Source organism: Durotheca rogersii (genome assembly GCF_024521655.1).
Source record: "Durotheca rogersii strain YMJ 92031201 chromosome Unknown GGS23scaffold_15, whole genome shotgun sequence".
NCBI classification, from domain to species: Eukaryota; Fungi; Ascomycota; class Sordariomycetes; order Xylariales; family Xylariaceae; genus Durotheca; species Durotheca rogersii.
The window spans coordinates 248,707-266,012 of NW_026251246.1; the positions used below are offsets into that span (position 1 = coordinate 248,707).

General features: G+C 48.6%; 4 protein-coding genes across 4 annotated transcripts; 3 read left to right on the forward strand and 1 right to left on the reverse strand.

The window, feature by feature from the left end:
• Positions 1-687: 687 nt before the first annotated feature.
• GGS23DRAFT_573895 (lipase) lies at positions 688-2,663 on the reverse strand. Its single transcript, XM_051516706.1, has one exon. The coding sequence runs from the start codon at positions 2,156-2,158 to the stop codon at positions 1,172-1,174; it is 987 nt and encodes a 328-aa protein (XP_051370657.1). The 5' UTR covers positions 2,159-2,663; the 3' UTR covers positions 688-1,171.
• An 896-nt stretch (positions 2,664-3,559) lies between these two features.
• GGS23DRAFT_611121 (uncharacterized protein) lies at positions 3,560-4,360 on the forward strand (the record flags this gene model as incomplete). Its single annotated transcript, XM_051520379.1, has 1 exon — positions 3,560-4,360. One exon carries the CDS (start codon positions 3,560-3,562, stop codon positions 4,178-4,180), a length of 621 nt encoding a protein of 206 aa, XP_051370658.1. The 3' UTR covers positions 4,181-4,360.
• Positions 4,361-4,591: 231 nt separating this feature from the next.
• On the forward strand, positions 4,592-6,667 carry GGS23DRAFT_605889 (uncharacterized protein; the record flags this gene model as incomplete). Its single annotated transcript, XM_051519832.1, has 5 exons — positions 4,592-4,741; positions 4,863-5,332; positions 5,388-6,030; positions 6,081-6,275; positions 6,437-6,667. 5 exons carry the CDS (start codon positions 4,592-4,594, stop codon positions 6,665-6,667), a joined length of 1,689 nt encoding a protein of 562 aa, XP_051370659.1.
• Positions 6,668-11,529: 4,862 nt separating this feature from the next.
• Positions 11,530-12,429, forward strand: GGS23DRAFT_597970 (uncharacterized protein; the record flags this gene model as incomplete). Its single annotated transcript, XM_051518705.1, has 4 exons — positions 11,530-11,597; positions 11,683-12,198; positions 12,252-12,321; positions 12,376-12,429. 4 exons carry the CDS (start codon positions 11,530-11,532, stop codon positions 12,427-12,429), a joined length of 708 nt encoding a protein of 235 aa, XP_051370660.1.
• Positions 12,430-17,306: the final 4,877 nt, after the last annotated feature.

Genomic DNA, 17,306 nt, shown 5'->3' on the forward strand with positions numbered 1-17,306 from the left:
CAGCTAGGTCAGAGCGTACCCTAATTCGGCAAATTAGATTCGTCTACCGCGGCCGGCCGGTGTTGGTGTTGAAACGGCCAGCTCCTTTCCCTGCAGACCGGTATGTAGGCGCGTAGGAGAGGAATCCACGAGAGCCACGAGCGAGTGGATGACGACGATTATTATATGATCCGATTCCAGACGGAGTTGGATCCGAAAGGAAACATCGCTGGCCCCCCCTCCCCCCTGGAATGGATGGGGAGCTAGGTGGGTATCTGCCGACATGGCTCGGTACCCTGCCGCTTGTATGTACACAGGTAGAGATTCATATCCCCTGCCTTGACGGCGGCGTGATTCGTTGCTCCTGGTCTGAGCTTTCGCGAGATTTCGTTGGGACCCTCCGTAGCAATGGCGTGTTGGAGGGAGGATCGGTGTGGTGTACGCACATACTTAGGTAGATAAAATAGCTGATAGCCATTCACCGGATCCGGCGCGGCGACAGGGATCGTGAAACGAGGCCATCACCGAAAATGAGGCGGAAGAGACAAAACCAACATTCGCCTCTCCCAGGCTTTGGTTAGTCAACGCAGCAGCAAACGGCCCGAATGTGCGAGTCTACGTGGTGTCGGCCGACTCGAGCACGGACCGACAGAAAACACACAAGTGTCGGACACCGGCTTGGGTGCAAAATCGCAATAGCATCACGGGTTGAGAGGGTCGAAGGCGGAGCATGAGCCCCAAGGGCTTGTGCCAACAATAGGGGGAGTGGCTATTTTGCTACTATCTGACTCGGGAGTGCCTATCGTAAATCATGACAAGAAATGATACATGCGTGCCTTTCCAAGACCGTAGGTGTAAACAAACAGATATATAGATTTCTAGCCAGATAAACCCATACGTGAACCCGTTCAACCCCCAAGGGGTTCTCTGTACATGATGGTGATACTAATAAGCCCTGTTGGTGGGCGGGCGGCAGTGGCTAGCGGAGCGCAGGTTGCGAGGCACGGACTGGCTTATCCCCTCCCACCCTCTCCCTGTCGTATCTCGCGAATGCCCATCGCGTCCGGCTAATGACCCGCGAGATTGTCACTGCGTGCGACAGCAAGATCGGATGGGGTCGGTACGGCCGGCTGTCCGAGGAGCGAGCCTCCCCCTCCCAAAAAAAGTTTTTTTTTCTTGTTTTTTATCTTTTTCATTGAGAGAAGATCCTGCGAATCCATGATAGCCTGGTCTTCCTTGCCAGTATCGCGAAGGGCGCCGTAGGGACGATGCGGTCGTACCCGTGGGGCCCACCCGGCCAGACGTGTAGCTCAGCTTGGACGCCACCCTCCCATAGTTTCGAAGCAAAGGCTACGATCTCGTCCCGGAACGGTTCCGCCGAGGCGCAGTCTAGGAAGGTCGGCGGCAGCCTCGAAAGGTCTTGGGCCCGGGCTGGCGCTTCATACTCGGATACAGAGCTGCCGCCCACGCGCTCGCCGAGGAGGCACCTCCAGGCAAACGCGTTGAGAGTCGAGTTGTAAAAGGGGCCGGTGGAGAATTGCTGAGACGAGACCTTCTCGTTCCTGTCATCGAGCATGGGGCATTCGAGGACGAGGCCGCACAGCGTCGGGCCGCCTTTGTCGCGCGCCATCAGCGCGACCGCCGCAGCCAGACCGCCTCCGGCTGAGGTGCCGTAGAGTAGGAGGCGCTCGGGGTCGGCATGCAGTTCCGAAAGGTGGGATCCAGCCCAGAGCAGCGCCGCGTAGCAGTCCTCAGCTGGCTGGGTGCCCGTGCTCTCAGGTGCACGCCCGTACTCCACGCTGATGGTGATGGCGTTAAACTCCCTAGCCCATATCACGCTCGTGTCCAAGCCAGCGAACCGGTCGGCGGCGACCAGCGCGCCGCCGTGGATGTAGAAGATACACGGGTGGTAGCCGCTCGTCGTCGGAGCCACGGGTCGTACAACAGACACGGTCAGGTCCTGCCGCGGGCCGGGGATGGTGATGTCCTCGACGCTCACGCTCCTATCGGCGAACAGGGCGTTGGTGAGCGGCAGGGTCCTCGCCGACGCGTCCTTCCTCAGCTTCTCAACCTCGTACCGCTCGGGCATGCCACCCAGCGCCTTGAAAATGGGGGTGATCTTAGCATCATATGGTGGCCTTGGCAGGCGATCAGCTGGCCCCGCTACAACTTTACGCATGGTAGAGGCGAGGACGAGAGAGGATTCTGGGTGATGGTGGTGGTGGTAGTGGTGGTTGGCGGTGGTGGTTCAGGTCAATGTAATCGAGGAAGAGGAGGGGGGGTGTGAAGAGCTGTGGCTATCTAGTGGTTCGGTGACGGGTTCTACAGCGAGAGCATCCACGAGGACACGGTCGATATTTATGATCGCGAGGTGTGAAGGGTACCAGGGGCCCCGTCGATGGCGAGAGGCTAGCCCAGTATCGTCCCTTGCCAGGGATAAGATACGTTATGGATGTATACATAGAGCCAACTGGACAACGGCCTAACCAATCGTATACCAATCTCGGCAGTCGGTGAGGTCAGGGGGAGAGAGACCTGGAGATAGATTCCACAAATCTGGAGTCGGAGAAACCGAGGCGTTCCAAGTCTCCAAATCGACAGGTCATCTGCATGGCACCACAAGCCAGAAACGCCATCCCGACGATGCTGGCGAAAGCGGGAGTGCGAAGAGAAACTGGGAGACGTAAGAGAAAGAAGAAGAAAAAAAAAAGAAAAAAAAAGCAACCAGCAATCTCCTTCACTCCCTGTCGTTCTCTCTCTCAGTCTCGCCCCTGCAGGAGAGAGAGAAAATGCACTCTAGGCAACTATTGAGAGAGAAGGGGGGGAGAGACGGAGAGCGTGCGAGTATATTATTGAGTGCGTAGGAGATGGAGATGGAGATGGAGACAGACAGACACAGACACAGAGAGAGAAAGGGAGAGCGGAGAACGTAGGTATGATCTATAAGCTATCTAGGTATATTACTCATAGAGACAGAAACCCGTGACGCGAAAGACATGCATGCAAGATGCACGCATCCATGGTCCGATCCCTTTATTTAGCACGACTTGCTACGAGAGAGATGGGCAGGTTGGCTTGGTTTCGTCGTAAGAAGATAACTCGGAACCATGGGAGCGGGAGCGCGGGCGTGCGTCGTCTAAGCAGTGTAGGAGTGCAGCGGCTCGAACTTCTGGAAGGGTGGCTGAGAGCCGAAATGCACCAAGCCGAGCACCGCGCCCAAACGGGGCACATGCGGGTGGCGGGGTAATATCGCCGTAACGGAGACCGCTCGGATCCCCTCCTGGCCTCCTCCTGGCCTCCCCAAGCCTGGGTCTGGCCCGGCTTACTCTTCCTTCGCTTTCTTTTTTTCCTTTTCTTTTTCACCTTGGACATTCCGGATCTGTCACATCTCACGGACGAAAAAGCAACGGAACCGACGAGGGGACGGGGCAGAGGGCGAGGCGCCGACACAAGATCTGATCGTATCTTACATCTTTCCCCGTCTACCTGGCCGCCCGATCTCTTGACCAACGCCACGATACGACCCCCCGAGCTGCCGTCACGCGCGCCATCACGCAGATGGCCAGATAAGAGCGACGCCATGGCCAATCGCGCCGTGCCCAAGACTTCCCAGGTCACCCCTGGCGCCCATGTCAACATCGTCCTCAAGCCCGACCAGCGTACGGGCCGCCAAGTCAGCGGAGTCGTGCGCGACGTGTTGACGCGGGGCGACCACCATCGCGGTATCAAGGTCCGATTGACAGACGGCCGCATTGGGCGGGTCCAGAGCATCGCCGACGCCAGCTCGCCCACCAATAGTGGTAGTACGACGGCAGTACAGGGTGGTGTCGCCTCGCCTGCGGATGGGCTTGTCGACCCAGTAAGCAACGCCACTTCGCGCCCGCGGGGACGGTCCCCTCGCTATCGCGACGCGCGTCTCGAAGAACCGCTCGAAGCAGCACCCCAGCAAGCCGATCTCAGCGCCTTCATCGTTCCCGCACGACGCCAAGGCAAGGGCAAGAAGGGCCAAAGGGGCCAAAAGGGCCAAAGGGGGGAGACCAGCCGGTCGAGAAGTCCGGCCAACCACCATAGAACCCCGCTGGGCAACGAAGTCGATGCAGCGGCCGATGTCGGCTCGGTGATAACGACTTGCCCCGTGTGCGGCACATTCGAGGGCGACGAGACAGCCGTCTCATACCACGTCGCGGAGCACTTCCAGTGAGGACTCCCGGCCCGATGTGACGCCGTCGTGTCGACGTGCGCGCGACGGCAGAGATCTAAACAACACATGGACCTATATTGCAGCTCGCCCTCTATCGGACGTACGCAGAATCATGATTCGCCTATCCTCGAATAAAATAGTAGCGTGTTTACGAGAATCGGAACACACACATACAACGTCTAGCTACCTGTTATATTATATTATAGGGACCCTTCGTAACTATGCTGGCCCTCCGTGATGGGTAGGCTGGAGGCTTCCGCCATCACCGGCCCCCTGACCACTGACTTATTTAACCCCTCGCTTATATCATATATACCTATATTGGATCAGTCCCAGCACTAGGCTCAGGAATAATCACCAACGGTGATTTGGTCTTGGTAGTTATTGATGTTTAGGTTACCATTCCTGAAGATGAGCGAGCGAGGAAGAAGAGCAGAAGGAGAGGAGGAAAATGCCCGCCATCAGGGTGCCCGCCTCACCATCAAGGTCCCCCTCCTCTTGAACATCTTCCCAGTCTTCTCTCTCCCTCTTCTCTGCGCTCTTCTTCGTCCCGGCGCTATAGTAAATCTCAAATCGATTATAGACCTATCTATACGTCGGGTGCAACACAGAAAGTGGACGTTGCCTTACCCTTCTGAGTGATGTCTGGTCGAGGAGATGGCGATGGATAGCCGAAGCGAAGGGTGTCTGCATTCATGACGTCGTCATCGTTGGTGGCGGACCATGTGGCCTGGCTGTTGTATCACGCTTGTCTGAGCGTATACCGGCAGCTAACTTCTCCGACGATGAGCACCAGAGATACCACTGGATCCGAAGGCATCGGGACCAAGCCGGAATCAAGCACTATAAGACGGGCGCCGAGGCTTGTCGGAAACAATGCACCTCCTCCGCAGTCGGCCCGGAACTTGACCTTCTGGTCCTAGATGCCACTGGCGATCGTTGGATGGCACGGTGGGACTACCTATTCAAGACTTTCGACATCTCCCATCTCCGAAGCCCTATGTTCTTCCACGTCGATCCCGCGGAACGGGATGGCCTGCTTGCCTATACCTACCGAAACCAGAGGAGCAACGAATTAACCGAGCTCAGAGGGTGCGTCGGCAAGGAATTAAGCAAGCACCAGAGAAAGAAGAGGAAGAGACCCGGGAGGCAGTAAGTTTCGCTTTCCAGGTTTTCGTGGCCGGGGCCGTATGCTGACTAGAATAAGGCCGAGGACGGAGCCTACCGTGGACGAACGCGACCGGAACGACTACCTCGCCCCCTCGACGCCGCTCTTTTCTGCACACTGCGGTTGTCTCATAGACCGCTACAACCTGCGTCAAGGTGTCGTCCGCCAGGAGAAAGTAGACGACATTCGTTACGGTTATCTCGACCCCGCCTCCGAGACTGACAAGGTATTTACCGTCCAGACCGACAAGGACACTCATTACGCGAGAGTTGTGGTCTTGGCCGTAGGTGGCAACCCGCCTCAAATCCCGGACATGCCGACAGAGGGGACGGACGCCGTAACCCACGCCATGCAAATCAAGGAGATACCATCTCCACGGGTCCGAGCAAAGCTTGCCGCGAGGCTGCCGGCCAACATCGTCATCGTCGGGGGCGGGCTGACTTCGGCCCAGCTAGCCGACTTGGCCATCCGCCGAGGGGTGACCAACGTGTGGCTCCTCATGCGCGGATCTCTAAAAGTGAAGCCTTTCGACGTAGGACTCGAGTGGGTGGGCAAGTTCCGCAATTTTGAACAGGCCGCCTTCTGGTCGGCGGATTCGGTCGAAGAGCGCTGGGAGAAGATTATGTCCGCGCGAAACGGTGGCAGCGTCACCCCGCAATATAAGAAAATTCTTGAGTGGTACGTCGCGTTTGGTCGCCTACGCCTACTCTTGAACACTACGATTAATGGAAGCGCTGGGATCCCGTATCTATGACCTGGGAAGTGTTGCTACCCGGTGAGAACCAGACGCTACCTCGGATAGACCACATCTACTTCGCAACCGGTGTGCAGAGCAACTTCGAACGTCTCCCGTTCTTGCGTTCGATTTACTCGGAATACCCTATCAACAGCTGCGGGGGTCTGCCTTGCATCACAGATAATATGGCTGTAAGTATACCTGATCTTCGGTTGATCTCTTTTCTCTCTCGACTATGCACATTCCTGCCACCAACAACCTCGGCCGCCTCCTAGTGTTGGTGAGGATTGTCCTCGACGTCTTTCTCTCTCGGACAAGCGTTCCCATGCTAACTCCTATCTACTTATACCAGTGGCGAGACGACGCACCGCTGTTCATCGCGGGCAGGCTCGCTGCGCTACAGCTCGGCCCTGGGGCGCCAAACCTGATCGGGGCTCGGATCGGAGCAGAGGGGATCGCGTGGTCCGTCCAGGATGTGCTAGGAGCAAGAGACTCGGGGGACTATACCGATACAAAGAATCGCGAGTTCGACTACCTCACAGCCAGGGGTAGTCGATACGATGCTTTGGCTGAGGCTGAATAGTTACCAATCATATTCGCGTCAACTTCCCCAGCAAAATAGATATACACTGTTTGGCCCCACCTAGTCCTGCGATATTGTCAACGAGACTCCATAGGCCCTCCAGCAGCAACGAAAATAGATGCTGCCAATTGTTATATATTAGCTTAATATGAGCCTACTGAGGCCTAGTTTAGCCTAGATATCACACAGACTGGTGTGAGTTTACCAAGATAGCCAAGGCCAACTTAGCTAGACAATCATGCTTTGTCTAGAGCAAAGGTATACCACATAATATTATGCACTCTGCCATCAACGCTATCCATCTTATGGTGAATTAGCCAATTTGAACCCCTATAAACCAATATTACAACGCTCAGTCAAATCTACATTATTCAAAGCTGCAACCAGTAGACGTCCTGATCTCTTGTTGTTTTGCCATTCGCCTTCCTACCCGGAGCGCATAACAGGAAACACATTGATATTACCAGCACCATCCATTCTCTTGTGATCTTGTGCAAACTTTCATCATTGCCCAGTGTTACAACAGCAAGGTGAAGCATCCTCCATTCAGGCACTGTGGGACATTGATTTCTCACCATGATGAATCACACAGATATCCACAGTAGGGCGTCTTGGTTAGAGGCAGGTGCTGGATATGTTTGCTCCTCAAGTTTGCAAATGGACACGGCGGAAAAGGTGAGATCCCTAATCTACTGTATGGTCGTCGAGGCAATGCCGCACAGTTCCTCGCCCCTGTTCTCACTGTAGTGTGATTCAACCTCACGCTGCCAGTTTGACGGACTTGACTAATTTGACCCATCAATACTTCGTTACAAGCTAGAGGGGAAAAGTATATGAAGGCGTCTCCCCTCCTGGAGTCTCCTCGAAATTTCTTCCCACCAATTCTTCATAATTTCTCACCTGCAACTCCTCCAGAACGGCCACCAGACCCATCACAACCCTTGACAATCCCCTCATTACCACATCTGTCTCAGCGGTACTACTAAAGCCTAGGAAGATCATTACGTGCTGCAACATCGCCACTGTACAGAGGCTTCATCGGATGCCTGTCACGTACGGGAATCAGCCTTTCTAAGCCTACATACTACAAGTTGTAGAATGTAGGCGTCTACGTTTTACGTGACAATGCCAAACTTCAACAGTAAGCCCACCTATCCTAATTGTAGTTCACTCCAGACACTGACATGATACGGTGGTAGGATAATAGGGACCCTAGCCACAACAGGCCCTAGTCATCGTTCCCATTCCCTCCCAGGCTCAGGATGGACTTGGCCGGGCCAAAATTGCACTCCAATGTGAGCACTATGATTGTCACATCTAACAAAGCATTATTTAGATTTTCTATCTAACACTTGGGTAGAACAAAATTCGTTACCACTCTTCCTACTATTCACAAGGGCCAGGGACGGGTCAAATGCGCTACAAGGTAACACCCCTCTGCCATCAAGCATTCCATGTATGGGAGTTAGTGTCTAACTATCTGTTAGACTGGCGACTATTCGCCATGCCTTTGGATCCTACACCTGGATTTAGGCAGCAGACAGCAGTCAGCTGATGACGCTCAAGTCACGGACTGCAGGCAAGGCATACAACGGGACCCCGTGGGCGCTCTCCTCACGCTCTTCATCAGGGCCGACAACAGAGATGCAACCGTGCTCTCTCCTGCTCCTGGTCGCCGCTATTTCCTGCTCCTGGCCGTTCTCATTCCGGTTTCAACCACACGCAGATTTAACGTATTAATATAACCCTCAGTTATATACGCCTTCCCGGTCTATCGCTATATAATCTCGAAACCTTACGACAACACCTTACGACAATTCATATGTCTATGATTATATATGATACGCCCCTAATACCTCCGACAGGGTTATTCACGGTTATCGGTGACTTACCAGTGGTATTCGCCGCGGATAATCGAGAGGCGATTCACGGCTACGAGGCCGTAAGAAACGACGTATCCTTTTTATATATGTCGATATACGACGCTATCGCGGGTTCGGATACGGACAGCTGTGCAGTCTCGTCCCTGTTGCCACGACGGCCGCTCTGCTGTCCACCGATCACGAAACACCGCAGCGAAATGCTGACATCCCCTGCATGATTTATCTTCGCCACTCAATGGATGAGTTCTCCATGCCCTTCCAGCCCAGCTGTGTCTTCTCAAACTCCGCGTCCTCCAAGTGTGCCCTATGCGCCGCTAGGCGAAAGGAATGCACCCCTAACAGACTTTCCAAGACGGGTGTCAACATCCAAACCAGACCCTAAGGCACAGTCGACTGGCCGTCTCCATGCTTCTCCTTCGCCGCCAACTATTCTCTATGTCAGCGTGGGTCCAGCCTACCTTGGGCTACGCCCAATGAAGACTGGCATGGCAATGCAGATACTCTAGTTACACCAGAGACTCCTCTCTCGTTCGGTGCAGGTTGCGAGAGACTCCTCTCTCGCTGCACAACGGCTGCCAATGCCAGATACTCTAACACCCAAAGTCTCAAGACGAGAGAACCAATGCGAAACATGATCGACCGCTTTGGGACGCTGTCCCGGGCCCAGTATACCAATCCGTACTTCCAGTCCCAACCTTCCTTCGTGGATCGCGCTTGTCTATTATACAGAGGAAGTTGGGTATTACCAGAGACTGGATACCTGTAGAGGAGAAACGGTGTTAATCACTCAACACCGTTCCTCCGCCGTCGAAATACTACAGTTATCAAGTCTCTGGCAACGCCGGACTTCCTCCGTTCCATCATAGACGAGCGCGACCTACGAAGGAAGGTTGGGGCTCGAAGTACGGCTTGGCATACTGAGCTCGGGACAGTGTCCCGAACCGGTCGATCATATTGCGCATTGGTTGAGAGGAGTCTCCTGAGAACGCAAACAAGGCCAAGCACCACTGGTGCTCTTTGGCCCTAAACCATACCTTGAACCCCCCACAACTCTCAAGGAAATGGTCAAGGCACGCGATAGGATGAGCGAGCATACAGGGGCCAGGTTGGTTGGAAATCACTCTCTGCTCTACCCCCACATGCTTATATCCAAGCGGAATACAGACGGTCCAGCGCCGAGGCTCTATGGAGACTGTGTAAACTCCTCAGCTCCCCATCCCTTTCCCGTCTTCCCCCGAGGCGAGCTACTACTCTGGGGGTGTTTAGAATGGCCTGCTCCGGTACCAAACGAATGGTACACTGGGGGGGCCCTGTTGGCGCCGATGGCCTAAGTCTTGGAGCCCTCTTGGAGCCCGCGGAAGGAAATGCGTAAGAGATTGCGCTGCGACATACCGACAGTATAGACTGTGCAGTTGCCTTTCATGGGCAAGAGACTCCTCTCGTCAACCACCCCCAGGACACAGATACTGCTACCAGGTTTGCGGCCATATGGGTGCTGGTTCACCAAGAACCAGCACCGATATTTCTCCACGGAGCTACGACCGCCCCCCCGGTTACGCACTAATCCTTCCGATGCCCCTACGACTGCGAGGTGTAACCTCTCAAGAACGTTCACCCAAGTAGTATCAAACGGAAGGCGACGAGGGCCCGACGACGAGGATCATGGAGATATGGAAGAAATCCGGCCGCGTCGAGTTCACCTTAGACCATAAAGGCCTACCCCGATCATGGATCCTTCCACAACGTTGGTGGAGAGGGGAATCGAGAGCCCTGAATTGTCTAACTGCGAATATTACCTTCCGGGCCGGGCCGGAAGCCCAGGTGATAGCGAAGGATCATACGACCTTGGATTGTGCGCTGCTTTTCCGGCTCTGGCACCTATTTTAGGTACTTAACGGAGGGCCCCTTCACTTCCGTAACGTGAGCACTATTATGTCAGATGCCGGCCTGCGTGGCTAGGTACGTGCTTTGGCCGTATCTCGATGAGAATTCTGACGAAGGAAATCAAATGGGTTTTATCCACCAGAAAATCGGTGACATGCTCCCCGACAAGGAACCGAAGATTCGACGAGCGCGCATACCACAAAGAGATCACTGCTATCCTCTGCCTGTCACGTAGCAGCCAAACCAGCCCTTATTTTCCCCTCCCGCATCTGCGATCCATCCGCAATCGCAATAGGAACCGCAATCAGACTGAGCTGCTTCGTATGAGCGCCGCCGTTGCCCGCCAGAGCATGTTCCCTGGCTCCGTGCCTCGTTCATCTGGTGCGGCTGGGCTCCCCGGTCACGGAGGGGACGGTGGTTTGGAGCTACGTCTCGCTCCAGTTAGAAGAATCGCCCGAGCAGCCACTAAGGCAGCTAAAGCGCTTACTCCTACCGCAGCTCAGACAGTAACTATCAAGCGAGCATGACACTGCCCAAATCCTGCCCTCTTAATAACTAATATTATACTGGGTGGCGAGGGGTGAGAGGGGAGGGGATTTTGAATCTTCTCCGACAACGCCCCTTTCCCATTTCATCGACTTCGTCATAGGTGTGGTGCCGGAGATCCTACCTTATAAGCCTGCGTAGCCCACGAGGGAATTTGTGGCAGGGGAGGCAGAGCAGGAGGAATTATATATCCTTCTTAGACGATATCTAATATTTCGTTCTTTCCAGCAGTTGCAGACAATAGCTTATTCTAAAGACTCCTGCTTGACAGCCTACGTCGACACTTGCTCCCCCATCGCACTTATAAGCCGACCCGTCCTAGCTAAGCACCACCCAAAACCCATCTGCCACAATACTTCATAGATCCCGCGCTTTTCAGCATGTGGAGCGGACGATGACCCAATGGTTACGCAATCCACCAGCCTGGCTTTCGTCTTCTACACGACAAGATTGGTCCGCTGATTTCACGATCTTTATCGTTGACTCTATATCCTGGTCTCCCCGTTTGGGAATCTCTTCCCTGAGACCTGATAATAGACTCCGCCTACGATGGGGGAAAGGCTCGGACACCGATTTACTCACGATAGCGGACTCCGACTAGACCATACCGGCAACCAGTACGCAGCCGACCGACCCTCAGAGTCCACACAAACAGACCCTCCGAACCCCACGCCCAAAAATTAGCTGCTTAACGAGCCGCAGTACGAGCGGCCGGGACAGTATCAATCATCGAACCAGGCCGCGGACATCGGCAGCGAGCCCAACTGCTCCTCAAACGGCGGAGAACACCGTGGGGATCTATTATTACCTAGCTAATCAACCAAAAGGGTTGCCAGCAACAGCCAAAAGCATTGCCTACGACAGCCAGAAGGGTTGCCAACGACAGCTCCCCGTGAATAAGATCGTAAAACGGCATGAAAGATCGAGTCGATTCAACAACGGCTCAACAGCTCCGGCCCTCTTACAATTGCGCGCCTTAGATGACCAAGGCGCCGCGCAATTACTAGGAAGCGAGCCTGCCGTGAACGCGCGACTGCTCCCCAGCCAGCCGAACCGACCTGGGGCAGAACTCAACGGTGAAGCGGTCCCGGCGGACGTCCCGCGCTACCATTGCGCGAGCAGCGCCGCTTGGAACAGGCCGGCGGGCGAGTGTTTCGACTCACCCGCCTCGGCGAGCCGTTGCCGCCGCTGTGCTCGAGGACACAGCCGCACCCCTATGTGAGTAGCGCCTCCGAGCGATTGGTCCTGCGTTGTGAGCTAACGAATTCCAGCCATCCGATGGTCGTCCGTCCTGCTCGGAGGGTTATAGCCGCACAGATTACAGACCCTCGTAGTAACGCCGTAAGTGCTCGGTTACTTGACGTTCTCCTCACTCTTCTAACTGCGTTGCTCTAGACCTACGAGCTACGAACGGCGCTTCGCGAGCTCCTAGACCACTACCTGTCGTAATAAGATAGGAAGATAGGAGGATGAGTCAGCCGCTCCCGTAAGCTTCCATAAAACCTTTAGCCTTTAGCTCTTAGCTTTAGCTTCGTTAAAGAACCTAGAAGAATTAAGCTTTTTCTACTAAGTTTTATTTATTTAAATCGTAAGCCGTAATATAGTAGCTTTACGCGTTAACGGATAAGCTACGGGAAATAAAGCTTCGGAACTAGAACCCTAAAGGGATTAATAAGTTCGACCGATACCTTCCTACCCTAAGCCGATACTTACGAAACGAACCCGAGATTCGAAAGGCCGCTTTATTAAGGCTACGGTACCTAAAATCCCATTACTACGCGTATTAAATAACTTCCCTTAACTATTTAAAGATCTTAAAGACCTTATAATCCTTTCGTAAAGCTAGAAACGTCCTTTATTACCGATAATTAAACCCCTACCGGTTATACTAGCTACTCTAACTATAAAAGAATAAGAATAGCCTTAGGAATCGTCCTAAACCCTACCGAATCCCCTACTAACCTCTTTCTTAATATATAAATAAAGAAGAATAATTTCTTTATCCTCCTTATTAAGTATAGATCTTATTAGTTTATATATTATAGGATTATCTAACTAAAGAGCAGGGCTATTTATTAAATTACTAGAAAAGTAACCTAAACGCCTACCTTTAGCTTTTAAACTACCTCTATCTCCTAAGCCTACCGATTTACGATTACTTAACGGTAGAACTAAAGTACCGCTTACTATGGAAGACCTTTACTATTTTTACCTCATGGTAGCTATAGTAAATAAAATACTACGACATTAGTCGTAAGGTAAATTATCTTACCTCTAAGACTACTCCCCGGAATTACTCGCTACCCGAAATAACGCTAAAGCTATCCTAAGAAAGATAAGCCCTCGCTAACGCCTAAATATTACCATAAAAGCAACGGATAGTTTTAATAACTAAATATAGATTATTAATACCTAAGAATTCGAAAAGTTTATAATAATTTAGCGATAAAGACCGCTAATTATAGAATTCCCGTATATTTCGGCTATATTATTACGATACGAAACCTCTAGAGTATACGAAACCCCTAAAGCCTTAGAATAACCGCTATTACTACCCCTATAACCGCCTTATTAACTAATAGGTTTCCTTCCCCGTTTAATTCGATCTTAAAGTAAATATTAACCATATAACGCTTATAACTACGAATAAAACCAGCCCGGTTCTAACTACCTAATACCTCCCGACTACCCGGCGCCTCCTAACTATCCCCTAGCGCCTTATTAGCTAGCTTATCCCGCTAAGCGACCTTATAATAAACTTAAACCAGAGATCTTTATATACGATAATAAAAAGACTCTTATTACGAAGTACTTAAATAAAATTAACTTCCTTATATATCGAAAGGAATACGACGCGGTATTAAACGCTTTCGGGTAGGATATTATAATAAGAGATATAGATAAAGCGACCTTCTTTAATTCCCTACCCGTCGTATTTAAAGATACCATAACCTATGATTTAAACTTATTTAAATCTATATTCTTTAAACGCTTCTAAAAAGATAAGGAAGAAACCCTTTTCCAGGCCGATAGCCTAAAATACTCGTTTAATACGGAAAACGTTTTATAACTTTACGACTACGTCGACTAGAAGATCCGTTTATATAATAAAGCTAGAGAATTTAATAAGGACTCCTAAGTACGCCGGATTAAAATAAGTTTAAATCTACGACTAATATAGGTTATTATATTTAAAACTTTACGAAATACCATTCGAGACTTAAAATTATAACTAGTAGCGGTAAAATATATTACTAAAGCCGAGTATAAGCGTACCTAACTATAACAGGAGAACGATTATTTTCGTTTCGCCGTAATGGAAAAAGAATTATAGCAATTAAAATCCGTAAATAAAGGCTAGACCTAGATACTAATACCTACCGACGTAGCTCGATAGTTTTAAAGGTATAAACGAAGACCCGGATAATTCTAAATAAGATAAGACTAAAGGTAGCTACTTTAATACCTATTCTAATAATTAACATAATAGCTAGGCTAGTAGATATAGTTAGGCTAATAAATATAGCTAAGCTAATAAATATAACCCGGCTAATAAACGACGCTACTAGCTTAACCGTAATCGATATAGCTAGTTTAGTAATTACTAACTTAATAAATTAACGATAGTAATAAATCTCGCCGCCGTTAGATTTATTATAAATACGGTAACCTTATTTACCGCGGCGATTACGTTAAACTAAGGTAATAAATTAACGCCTACTTTATAAAAGATACTATTATTATATCCGACCCGGATATAGGGGAAAAAAACCTATTACCTAAAGAGGAATTCGACCGTATCGTATAAGATATTTCCGACGTTAACCTAGTAACGGACCCGGAAAACGGTACGCCGGCGACCTAATTAATACCCTAGGGCCGTACGGTACTAATAACGGGGTATTATTATCGACCTTACTTCTAGAATATTAAGAAAATAAAGGCAAAAAATACGATAAAACGATAAAAACTATAAAACCAGGGCTAATATAAACTATTATTATTTTAGATTTAGATTTACTACCAAACGATACTTATATTTTCTTTTTAAATAACAAAAGATACTTATTTCGATCCTTTTAATAACTCCAGACTACTATTTTATTAGAAACATTAGACTTAATAACGTATATCGATACTTATTCCCCTATTACTCTAATAAGCCGATTAATATTAACTACGTATTATTCCTCCGTAGTAATAACTCGCCTCCCGAAACCGATATCCTTAAGCGGCGTAGGAAACGGCCTAATAGTTACGGAATTAACCCGTCTAACTTTTACCTTCTATACTACGGAAAAGGATAAATGGTCCGCCGATTATATAGTATTTATTATCGACTCCTTATCGTATTCTTTCCTCCTAGGAACTTCATTTCTTTAACCTAATAAGTTCTATATAGAATAAGGAAACGAATAAGATTTATTATTTATTAGTAACTCCGGCTAAAGAATACTAGCCGTAAGTAAGAAGTGCCATAATAAATTACGCCATTATCCATTAGAACGAGTCGTAATTCGAATAACCCGAACGATTATATTTAAACTAAGTCGTAGATATAACATCCCCGTAATATACGCTAAACTTCCTATTCTTAACTCCGGATATATTATTAAACCAAAGGTCTTTTCTTTTATAAGAACCGATATACTAGGAAACCTTATTAACGGTATTACTACCGGTTAAGAAACCGCCTTTCCCTTCGTTAACTTTAGTACTACTAGAATACGTATCTCCGCCGGACGATACATAGAATCGTTAGCTAAAATTAATATATACGATTCGATTAAATTATATATTACTAATATAAACGAGATACCCGAATAAATGCCTAAATAATATTAAGTTATATTACTTTTAGACTTATTAAGTAATATTAACGATCTTTTAAATAACCTTAAATACCTTAAATACCTTAACGGTTACCTATATAACCTTCCCGGGTTAAAAGACCTATAAAATGCTCCGTCGTTTACCCTAAATATCGAAGATATGAATATATCCGATTACTAGGGACCTTACGTAAAGAACTATATATAATAAATTATTAAATCATACGCTTACCTTTTCCGGTAATAACTAGGTAAATTTAACGATAGCATTAAAATACTTATTAACTTTAAAGAAGGGGTTAATTTAGCGGACCTCCGATAGAAACCCTACTATATATCTAAATATAATAAAGATACGATGGATAGTATATTAAATCCTTTAAAGAAGCTCGGTATCGTCGAAGACGTCCCTCTTAAAACCGAATTACCTTATTTTAGTTTAGCGTTTATCGTTTAAAGGAATAATAAACTAAGAATAATAGTAAATCTACGTAAAGTTAATATTAAAATATAACTTAACGGATACCTCTTATCGCGCTAGGAAGATATCTTATAGAGCATATACGAAGCTATAGTTTTTACTTTAATAAACGTCGTAAAAGGCTTTTTCTAATAAGATATTATCGTCGAAGACCGTTAGAAAATAGCCTTCGTTACCTAGTATCGAAGGTACGAGTAACTTATAATTAATATAATAGGATTAATAATATTACCTAGCTTCTTTTAATATCGTATAGAAAAGCTTCTTTTCCTATACTTATAGTAATTCGTTCTAGTTTATATCGACGATATTATTATTTATAGCCGTACTATAAACGAATATATACGACATATTAACCTTATCCTAACGATCCTCGAGAAGTCTGGAATTTCGATAGCCTTATTTAAATGCTACTTCGCTTAACCTAAACTACGCGTATTAAATAAATAAGTCTCTCGCGTAAGTATTAATACCATCGACGATAAAATTAAAGTAATCTAGAAATTAGAACTCCATACCTTAAACGATCTAAAGCATGGTTTAGGCCTTATAAGCTATTATAGGAATTACATACCTAGATATTCCATAATAGCCTAATTACTATTCGAGATTAAGGCGCTAGGTTTTAGAACCGTACCTAAAAAGAACCCTATAAGGAAGACGTACGCTAAGAATATACCTCTATTACCGCTTCCGCTAAATCCAAAAACAGCTAAGGAAAAAAAGACCTACGAAAAAGACATCGAACGACGATAAAGCCTCTGAACGGAGGTAAAATAAGCCTAGAATATACTAAAACTAAAATTAAAGACCGCCGTTAATCTCGCGTTCCTTAATTACGATAAACCCTTTCTATTATTTATAAATAATAGCATTAAGGGATATAGAGTAGCCGTATATTAAATCTAAGACGGTAAATACGTTCCGTTAATATTTTTATTTAAAACATTAAATAAGTATTAACGCTATTACTAGCCTATAGAGTTAGAAATAGAAGCCCTAGTATAGATACT